At 49.6% G+C, this 10,402-nt stretch overlaps 1 protein-coding gene across 26 annotated transcripts in view; it reads left to right on the top strand.

The window, feature by feature from the left end:
- The window catches only part of MAP4K4 (mitogen-activated protein kinase kinase kinase kinase 4), a 177,516-nt gene that overhangs the window by 147,470 nt on the left and 19,644 nt on the right, over nucleotides 1–10,402 (top strand). For 8 of the 26 annotated variants that reach the window (XM_029231528.1, XM_029231526.1, XM_029231520.1 and 5 more), the window contains 9 exons: nucleotides 268–354; nucleotides 823–1,017; nucleotides 1,844–2,005; nucleotides 4,278–4,511; nucleotides 5,452–5,558; nucleotides 6,919–7,070; nucleotides 7,983–8,080; nucleotides 8,646–8,654; nucleotides 10,128–10,303. In XM_029231528.1, the coding sequence (XP_029087361.1) occupies nucleotides 268–354; nucleotides 823–1,017; nucleotides 1,844–2,005; nucleotides 4,278–4,511; nucleotides 5,452–5,558; nucleotides 6,919–7,070; nucleotides 7,983–8,080; nucleotides 8,646–8,654; nucleotides 10,128–10,303 (1,220 nt within the window). The remainder of the gene's footprint in view (nucleotides 1–267; nucleotides 355–822; nucleotides 1,018–1,843; nucleotides 2,006–4,277; nucleotides 4,512–5,451; nucleotides 5,559–6,918; nucleotides 7,071–7,982; nucleotides 8,081–8,645; nucleotides 8,655–10,127; nucleotides 10,304–10,402) is intronic. The other 18 variants (XM_029231533.1, XM_029231525.1, XM_029231521.1 and 15 more) reach the window with 10 other exon arrangements.

Here is a 10,402-nt window from a genome sequence, read left to right as displayed (position 1 = left end):
CACACACACACACACACACACACACACACACACACACACACACACACCAACCATCGCTGAGTGCGTGTCATCATTTATTAGACTCTTTAGATCTTAGAGACTAATTCCAAGCTCTTGGGGAAATCCTCGGCAGTAGGCTTGTCTGAGCCATTGATCGCTCAGTGGATTACCCCATATGATCGGGCGGACGGCTCTGGGCGCCCCAGCAGGTGGCTCTGGTGCTTTCCTCGGGGCTCCGTTGATTGCCGGCTGGTTTCTGTGTGACAGGAGTATATCAGGCGGCAGCTGGAAGAGGAGCAGCGGCACCTGGAACTCCTTCAGCAACAGCTGCTCCAGGAGCAGGCCATGCTACTGGTAACGCCCCGCGCTGGCCCCGTCCCGTAGCTAGGCCCCCGCCGCTGGGCAGGGCCGGGCCCACGTCGGGGCGGCTTCTGTTTACCTCTTTATTTCCCGTTGCTGAGCTAACTGTTCTCGTTTGGTAGATAGACGAGGTTTTGCACAGCACCTGGCATTCGGTGAACAGGCTAGAATGCCAAGAGCTGGCGGTTCAAGGCGCGTGTGCCGTAGGACCCGTACCTAGAGTACTCCAAGTGTCCTTTGAAACCGCCGAGACCAGCGTTTCCTTGGGTTCTCTCTTACTCTGTCCAGTGACAGTATGCTTAGCGACAAGCTGTCAGGTTTTCCCACAGGTAACCTGCCATTTCACAGCCCGGCCGTTGTGCTCTGTCACCAAACAAGCGTCGGTGAACGCCGGGCTGGGGAGAAGTGAGCCGGGGCGAGGCGGGCGCCGGGCCCCGGACTGAGTGTCCCTCTCCCCCCAAGGAGTGCCGCTGGCGGGAGCTGGAGGAGCAGCGGCAGACGGAGCGGCTCCAGAGGCAGCTGCAGCAGGAGCAAGCCTATCTCCTGTCTCTGCAGCATGAGCCCCGGAGGCCGCCCCCGCCGCCGGACAGGAGCAAGGCCGGCCTGCACGGCGCCGAGCCCAAGGCCCAGCACGAGCCCGCCGACCGGGCCCGCGAGGTACGGCCCCCGCCGTTCCGGGCGCGCTCCCAGGGCACAGGGCGGGGCCTCTTCTCTGCTTAGTGTCTGTCTAGAGGGGAACGGAGCGCCTCAGAGCTTTGCAGATCTCGGGGGACCTGGACGCTGACCAAGAGACGGAAAGAGAGGAGGCTGTGTGGCAGCATTTTTCCTTGTGCTGTAAATGATGGGCAGGGTGGCCTGTCGTCCGTTTTTCCAAAACTGCTGCGAGGATGGAGCCTGCCTGGGCCCGATTCACTGGCTTTTCGGTGATCAGGGTTTGCTACTGAACTGGGGCGTCTGGGCTCCCAGAGCTTCCCAGGGAGGATGCGATGAAGCAGGACCGCTCCTCGGACCCTGGCAGGGTGGGCCAGGCGGGCTGCAGAGTGCGGGACGCTGGCCCGGGCGGGGGCGTCCTCCCGCCATGCCGGCCCTCACACGGCACATTCTGGGAGCAAGTGTCCTGCTTGTTCTGCAGTGCCTTTATTTTTCGTGGAATGAAACGTGTGTTAGATTCCTGGCGACGCTCTTTTAATCCGTGGGTTTAGTTGGTTGCGACAGATTAATTCTTTTCCTAGTTTATCTTCACATGCAATCCTAGACTTCTTGCCGGGGGAGATTTTAAAGGCTGCCTCTCTAAATTTTTATCTTCATGAATATTCCGTCTTCTGCATCAGATCCTAGTCTAGTGTTATGTGCCTCCTCTCTTTTCTTGTAGTTGAGGAAAACAGAAGACTTCTTTTTAGACTCCTTCCACTTTCAGGCTTTCTTCGGTATCTCTGCTTTTTTCTACTAACCCTGAGTTATGTCTTCTAATTCTCTGACGCAGGTGGAAGATAGATTTAGGAAAACTAACCACAGCTCCCCTGAAGCCCAGTCTAAGCAGACAGGCAGAGTATTGGAGCCACCAGTGCCTTCCAGATCAGAATCTTTTTCCAATGGCAACTCCGAGTCTGTGCACCCTGCCCTGCAGAGACCAGCCGAGCCACAGGTAGAACGGCCAGTTGGCTGGGGGTCAAGGAGACGCACACAGAGGCTCACTGAGCCACCAGCCTGCTTGAACCGCTCAGTTTGGTTTGTTACCGCATTTAGAGAGAGAGGAGTTTAGCAGAGGGAGTTTAGACTAAAGAGGACGTAGCCTCAGTTGATAGGGAAAAACAGGATTTTCTTTTTAAAGATTGTTGTACTTATTAAGAATATCTGGATTCGGTGATTTCTTCTTTCTGTCTGACTTTTTGCCTTCCCTGACTCAGATGTTCGTAAACAAGTGCCTCCTTACTCAAATACAGAGACTTTTCAGTTTAGTTTTTAGAAAGTTAGTGTCGTAAGTACATAGAGGGAGACTTTTTCTTAACCTGGGGTCCTTGGCTCCCAGCCAGTTCTACGAGTGGGCGGCCCTGAAATTCCACGTAAAATATTTTTGATTTGTCCAAATGTACATATATTTTTGGGAAGAGGGCCTTTTATCAGATTCTCAAAAGGTTCAACATCCAAAAAAAGGTTACGGCCCGGTGGGTTGGGTGTGGGTTTTCCTGAAGTAGGTCAGGATAGAGGCCACTGGGTCGGCCTCAGCATTCGGCCTCGCCCAGGTCGGGGACCTCCGTGCTGTCTGGCAGAGAAAGCAGACAGCAGAGATGACGCATGTCGGAGATCCCAGAGATCCTTAAGACGCTGGTTCCCACTCTTGCTGAAAATCATTGACTTTCAGGCATTTTGCTCCCTGCAGCCGTGTCATCCGGAGTACTGGGCACAAGTCCTTGAGCCCGAGTTTACCTGTCACTGATGTTTGCATGTATTGGGGGACGGTAGTGGTAGCGGTGGTGTTCACACAAACCCAGATGAGGACTTGAATGCACTTTACAATAAAGATCCTTGGTATGGAGCAGTTTTACAGTAAAAAGAAGACCCAGGATTAAGCTCGGCAGGGCGGCGGGTGTTGGGAGGTTGGTGTTTACGTGAGACCAGCAGCGTCTTGATTCACAGAAGAGCTGACGCACAAGCCACTGGGCAACTCCAGAGAGTGAGGAATGGAAAGAAGAAGGATGCAGAAGAAAGCAGGACAGGATGAAGGGGGAAAGGGAGGGGAATGGGGACAAGGAAAATAGGTTTGATGAACGTTATACTTACCGTAAATAGAAAATCTTTATGTGGCCACTAACAGTTTAGAAAATAGGAGTTCATGAATTGTGTAGACTGCTTTTTATACTGCTGATTAATTAACGTAGGGCCAGGAAAAAGAGTCCCTTTTCTATCTAAAGTTGCTTTTGGCCAAAAGCTGTACTTACGAAAACATTCTTTCGGAACCAATTCTGGATCTTAACGCTTGGCAAGGTTGAGCCAATCCTGATTTGGTATTTCCTGTTTTTATTAAATGTGATGATGTAATAGATGTATAGCTAGAATTATGTAAATTTCCACATTGAACAGTTATTTTAAAACAAAAAGTATAATTTCCAGAAAATGCAGATTGTTTCAGAGATTGCTTTTCCAACTTGGGAGTGACCAGATGAACTCAGCTGCCAAGGACCTGTCTTATTTCTTCAGTTGTCAAGTAGAAGTAATACCCCCCTCAGCAGTCCTTTTAGGGAATCCTAGCGCTGAATAGGATACAAAGAAATCAAAGTTCTTTTTTTTTTCTAACTAATACAAAGACACGTGGAGTTCTGTGGGGTTGGAGTGTTTTAAGACTTGGGACAAGAAAGAAGGAAAATCGGTGGTGTATCTTCCGGAAAGCTGGCTGTTTTTAAGTTACACTCTTAGAATCTGTCCAAACGTGCGGGGTTGGTCTTCGCACAGTAAACACGTGGCTCTATTGTTACTTGGTCAGACGTCTTGCCCTGCCAGGTAACGGGAGGGTGGGTAGAGAGGTTTGCACGTGTGGCGATGTCCGTCCTGCGGTCTCCTCCCTCTCTGCCTGTCCACGCTGCTTTGACGCAGAAATGCATGCCGCACATTGCCCCTCCGACAGGAGCGCTGTGGGGCTTTTTTTTTTTTTTTTTTTTTTTTTAATCTTCACGTTTACTGCTCTCTAACATTTGTCTGGATATTAAGAGTTTTCCTTATAAATGTACATTTGTTCTTTTCTACATATTGTGCTCCCCAGACCACCTCTCCACTTAGAGCATAACTGTCGTACTGCTTGGCTGACCTAGTCCTGACTGCCTCCTGTGCGTTGCCCCGGCTCCCGCTTTGGATTTGGTATTGACCAGAAAAGCGTTTTCTGCAGAACGCATTGAATGTTTTGTGTTTTGTTTTCTTGTAAGGTACAGTGGTCCCACCTGGCATCTCTCAAGAACAGTGTTTCCCCTGTCTCGCGATCCCATTCCTTCAGTGACCCTTCTCCTCCCAAATTTGCACACCACCATCTTCGCTCTCAGGACCCATGTCCACCTTCCCGCAGTGAGGTGCTAAGTCAGAGTTCTGACTCTAAGTCGGAGGTACCCGACCCCGCCCAAAAGGCTTGGTCTAGATCAGACAGTGACGAGGTGCCTCCAAGGGTAAGAAGCAGGAAGACAGATGTGTGCTTCTTTTTCCTTTTTGTTATTTTTTAAAAATTATTTATTTCAATTAAGGGTGTGGTGACGTCACCAGAATTAAGGGGCAATGGCAGAGGAACTTTTGACGGTGGGGAGAAAATTCCATAGTGAGGCAGTTAGGTTCAGCCATCGGCCAGTTACCTTTTCATTGCTGTCGCTGACTCTGTACTTAAGCACAAGGTACCAGAATAACTTAAGAGTACATCTATAAAGGGTGCGCTTCTAGAACAGACCGAATCAAAATTTGTTTTAGCAGCTGTCGTGTTAGGTTTATACAAAAGCTGTCAATTACTTTGCACCATTAATTAATATCAAAATTTTCAGAAAAGGTATTATAAGGGAAAAAATTAACATAAATGTTTCAAAAAATGATTTTTTTTTAATTGAGGGATTTTTGTTTTTGTTTGGGTGTTTTTTTTTAATTCCATGTTTTTACAATTTTTGGTTTGGTAATTACTTAACGCTGAAATTAAACAAAAAGACACATTTTATTTTTCCTCCACTTGGAATTTGCTTCCTCTGAGTATTTTCTTGCTTCCTACATTCTTCGTTTCTCGCTGATCCATTTGTAGGCCATTGTTTGGTTTCTTTGAGCCTGTTTTCCTGATTCTCACATTATCTCAGTAAGACGCTTTGTACGTGCCCTGCCACCAAGCTTCAGTGCCAACATCATTTAAATGTGGTTAGGAGCATAGAAAGGTTGTCCCAGTGCCTTTGATGGCTTGGACTACTCTTCTGTTGTATCACTGGAGGGCAGAGAAGGATCAGGGGTTGGGGGTAGGTCGGTGATAGCAAGGCTAAGTTAACTAGGACTGCCTTAGAGACATGTGTGGTAGGGAGTAGTCTTTTCTTCTCCTCCTCATGTTTTCAGTAATTTAATTGCTGTATTTTGTACCCAAAGGTTCCTGTGAGAACGACGTCCCGGTCCCCCGTCCTGTCCCGTCGGGATTCCCCGCTGCAGGGCAGTGGGCAGCAAAACAGCCAAGCAGGTCAGAGAAACTCCACCAGGTAAGAGAAGAGCGAAGCTTAGGGGCAGATTTACTACACAGTGTCCTGCAGTCTTATACCGTCTGCTTGCGTAAAAATGCTCATAAACGTGGAAGTTCTGGGGCAAAGAGGTGATCCGTGTATAAAGGAAATGCCGTGAAGTCCATTCACATGAATGACATCAAATTGATCTGCGGTGAGAAGAGAGATTAAATCTGACTGTGTATTGCAGCAGCTTTAAGGTGAAAACTGCCTGCCTCAGTGAGAGTAACAGGAAGGAACAGCAGGGAAGGGGGGATTCTAAGGGAATTGTAACCCGAGAGGGCTTGCTACGCAAAGGATGTTTGGGGGCTCCGGGAGTGTACGGAAATCACACACAGGCTACGGAAGAAAGGGAGTGGTTGACTCAGAGTTGGCAAGAAACTCGTGAATTAACCACAAAATATTTTTCAGGTTCTGGAGCCATTCGGTTTTATATGGGAGCTGTTAGCCACATGAGGCTACTTATATTTGAATTGAAGTTAATTAAAATTACATAAAATTAAAACTTAATTTCCTTAGCTGAGCTAGCCACATTCCAGGGGCTCCTTACCTCACGTAGCCGGTGGCGACCGTATTCCCAGCGGTAGCATATTGTCATCACCTCCGTTCCGTCGACCAGCAAGCACTGTTTCAGAGGAAGGAAAGGTCGTCTTGAGTGTTTTGTACTCTGGTCATCGCTGAACCTCTGTACTTGGTGTCTCGGTATATAACATGAGGAAGTGGAGTGGGTGACAGCCCAGAAGCTGCAGAGAGAGAGCTTTCTGAGCCTTTAGTGGTCAGGGTGGGCTGCGGGGTTCTCCTGTGCCCGAGTCCGTGTGTTAATTCTTACCTAGAAAACTCATGCTGTGGTGTGTCGACGGCAGGGATACACCGTGGCCCATGTGGGGTCACATTTCCAGCCCAGAGCACGAAAGAACGAGCATACTGCCTAAGTGTCAGTTCTTGAGAGCCGTGACGGGTGGTGGTCAGTACTGGGAATTTGTGTGTAGTTTGATTTTGTGTGTAATTATGTAAGTGGAATTTTTCATAGTAAGAAACTGAGTTTGTAGCTGAGACAGAACTAGTGACACTTCTAGACCAAACAGTAGCGTTTCCTCTCACACCCAGAGAAGATTCGTCTGCTAATGGTAGAATGTCTTTTAGCATTTTGGGTTTGTTAAGATATCTGAGATAAAACCAATGAATAATGCCACTGTAACTTTTGGTGAATTTCACGTTAAATGCTGTTGGTAGGCTGATTTTCTCATTATCCCTGCGTTCGAATGACACGGTGTGCATGTTTATGATTTGACCCTGCGTCTTGGGATAACGCATCAGCTGTTCTCGTCTTCTCCAACAGCAGCATCGAGCCCAGGCTGCTATGGGAGAGAGTGGAGAAGCTGGTGCCCAGGCCTGGCAGTGGCAGCTCCTCGGGGTCCAGCAACTCAGGATCCCAGCCCGGCTCCCACCCTGGGTCTCAGAGCGGCTCCGGGGAGCGCTTCAGAGTGAGATGTAGGATGCCTACCTTTCCTTTTCCCTGTGCCTGTTCACCGTATCGGGCTCCAGTCAGTACAGTTGACCCTTGAACACCCAGGGGTTAGGGGTACCCCCCACCAGTTGAAAATCCACATCTGTATTCGGCCCGGTTCCTCTGCATCCGTGGTTACACGCCCATGGATCCAACCAGCTGTGGATCCTGTAGTACGGAATTATTTACTGTTGAAAAAACCACACGTGAGTGGACCTTCGAAATTCCAGCCCGTGTTGTTCAAGGGTTGGCTGTATTTTGGAAATCCTTTTCAGTCATGGAAAAGACCTGTGATTTTTCACAGCTGCATATTATGAATACAAAACAGTGTTTCAGTGTAGGTTTGCTAGTGACGCTAATAATAGTCATCATAATTTTAATAGTAAAGAGTGAGGTTTTGAGAGCTTACGCATGCTGAGTACTGTCCATGCACTGTCTCATTTAATCCTTACAGTAACCCCAGGAGATGGGTATATACTGTCTCCATTTTACACATTCAAGTAACTGCAGATCAGTGAGTTTACGTAACTCATCCAAGGTGATTAGCGAAATATCCAAGCTGAGATTTGAACCCACTCTTCTGAGTCTAAACTCCATCGATATTGTCATCAGTATTGGTTATCTTAACCTACTCATAAGAATAGATTAGTGGAAATTCCCTCTACTGTGTTATTGATGTAACGTCACAAGGAGTTGTGAACATGTGTTAGTGCAGTGTGACAGTCGAGGGTTCTCGGGAAGGAGTCACAAACCCCGGGGTTCAGACCAGCGCGTGGAGACCTTGCTGTGAGCAAGGCTAATGAGGGGAGAGGACGGGGGCCGGGGGGCTGGGTGGCTTCGTGGCCCACACTCAGATGTTTACGTGACTCGGCCTTTCTTGTCTCTGAACTTCACAGCGTCATCCAAATCTGAGGGCTCGCCGTCTCAGCGCCTCGAAAATGCAGCAAAAAAACCTGAAGATAAAAAGGAAGTTTTTAGACCTCTCAAGCCCGCTGTAAGAATTGCACAAAATCCATTTTACTCATTTCAGACTCGAGTGAGATCTTTCTATTAAAGCCTTCTCCTTGCGCGGCCTGCAGGCCTCCCTGTGGGGTCTCGCAGGTTTGAGGGGTTATAAGGAAAGCGGTAAACCTTGGCCCACTTGTGCCGCTGCCCCCCATCCCCCCGCCACTTAGTCATTTAAAAAATACAAAAGAAAGAAAAGCCTTCTATCTCTTTGCTTGGCATCAAGCTTTACATGCTCTTGATGAGTGGGCATCTAAAATACTGGCTTTTGGAAGAGACGTTTTTCCACCACCTTCTTAAACTCTCCCATGGTTTAAATGCTGCCCTTTGGTACGTGGGGCGGCGGCGTGGCTGTTCCTCTTCTCCTTAGTCCTCGACGCAGTAGCTGCCCGTCACTGGGCGCACTGGGGGTTTGAGCCTGCTGGGGTGGTTTTGTCTCCCGCTTGCATTGATTTCTGTGCCCCCCTCCCCCCTTCTTTCCTCCCTGCTTCCTGTGCTGTGGGTTCCTCCTCACCGATGGCTTCTCTGGCTCGATGGGACCCCGCTGACCGAAGGGCGAAGTGGTAAGCCCCGTCTGAACACCTCAGCGTCGGAGCAGCATTCTAACTTTAGCCTGCATTCGACCTGCATGCCTCTTCCTTCCTCAGCTTGCTCTCTTCTAGAATTAGAAACCCTGAATGTTGGCTGCATGTTTTTTAACACCCCAAATTTGCTGCATGCGTTCATTCTTATTATTAAATACGGCCCTTTAGAGTCACTTTAACAAAAAGCCGTAGCTGTTCTCGGGAAGTCGCGAGCAGGACTCAAGGCCAGTCCCTGCTCGCTTGTCTCAGAGGCTCAGGCTCCAAGGAAAGAAGCGTGTTCTTAACTGGTGAGAAGGAGCGACGCCAGAAGGAGAAGGAAGAGTGGCCACATAGCCTGCCTTCCAAAAAACCACTACTTTTTAAGTGAAAATTTTAAGTGGAAAGATACGTACGTTGAATTTCTGTATGAAAATGTAGAATAGAGATCATAGTCAAGCTCGGAAGTTATATTTAGATAGTCGATCGGGTCTCACAGTGTCTGCATGTAGAAGAGGAAAGGGAACTGAAGCCCTCGTGAACAGCGGCGCTGACCATGGGCCGCTTCCCCCTCCAGCGTGCATGCTCGAGGCAGCGGCAGGGTAGCCTGCCCAGCTGCCTTCCCACGGCCAGACACACGGCAGTGCTTTCTCACAGCACACGTCAGGAACTTTGTTCATGCACGTGGCAAGTTGTTGGCCCTCGGTTAAGCCAGATGTGAGCCGTACCCTGTGCTCACTTCACTCTCATTTTTCTGCGAGTTGGAAATTTTTAAAAGTAAAAGTTGGAGTTAAAAACCTCACCCAATAAGTACTTGAAATCACCCCTGTTTAACTAAAATCTTGCTTTCCACAAAATCTCCTCAAAAGAAGACTTTGTCACGGGGCGGGCGTCTTTATAACACACTACCAAGGTCTGTGTGCACACAGCTGTTGATCCAGAGTTTTATAGCCGGAGAAGAATGCTCTCGGCTCTTGTTTTTTTTTTTAACGGCTGTGAGGTTTGCACTGTGTACAGCACCTTGGACTTTTTTTTTTTTTTGCGGTACGCGGGCCTCTCACTGTCGTGGCCTCTCCCGTTGCGGAGCATAGGCTCCGGATGCGCAGGCCCAGCGGCCATGGCTCACGGGCCCAGCCGCTCCGCGGCACGTGGGATCCTCCCGGACCGGGACACGAACCCGTGTCCCCTGCATCGGCAGGCGGACTCTCTACCACTGCGCCACCAGGGAAGCCCCACCACCTTGGACTTTTAAAAAAACCTTTTCTGTCTTTTGTTTTATCTTTTTGACTTTTCTTGGTCTCGTCTTTTCTATCGAAAGCTTTGAGAGCTCCCCTCCATGATACCGGTAAACATCCTGCAAGGCAGTTTGGCAAAGCTGGCGCGGCCGTTTGATGGATAGTGAGAACGAAGCGCTTGGCCCTGCGCTGTTTCCCCGTCGCTCTCCCGCCTGACCCTCTCTTCTGTCTCCTGCACTAGGACCTGACGGCCCTGGCCAGAGAGCTCCGAGCGGCGGAAGACGTGCGGCCGCCGCACAAGGTGACAGACTACTCGTCGTCCAGCGAGGAGTCCGGGACGACGGATGAGGAGGACGACGACGTGGAGCAGGAAGGCCCCGAGGAGCCCACCTCGGGGCCGGAGGACGCCCGAGCCGCGTCAGTCCCGCCCTGCTTCAGGGGGGATGTGTGTCCCCACCGGGCCTTCTGTCCACTTGGGGCCAGTTGTTGAAAACCTGTCCTCTGATCCTGTGAACA

The sequence above is a fragment of the Monodon monoceros genome, unplaced genomic scaffold (assembly GCF_005190385.1).
Source record: "Monodon monoceros isolate NGI ecotype Baffin Bay Population unplaced genomic scaffold, NGI_Narwhal_1 Super_Scaffold_19, whole genome shotgun sequence".
Lineage (NCBI taxonomy): Eukaryota > Metazoa > Chordata > Mammalia > Artiodactyla > Monodontidae > Monodon > Monodon monoceros.
Note: the sequence above shows the minus strand (reverse complement) of the source record. Positions and strands in the feature narration are given on the sequence as shown.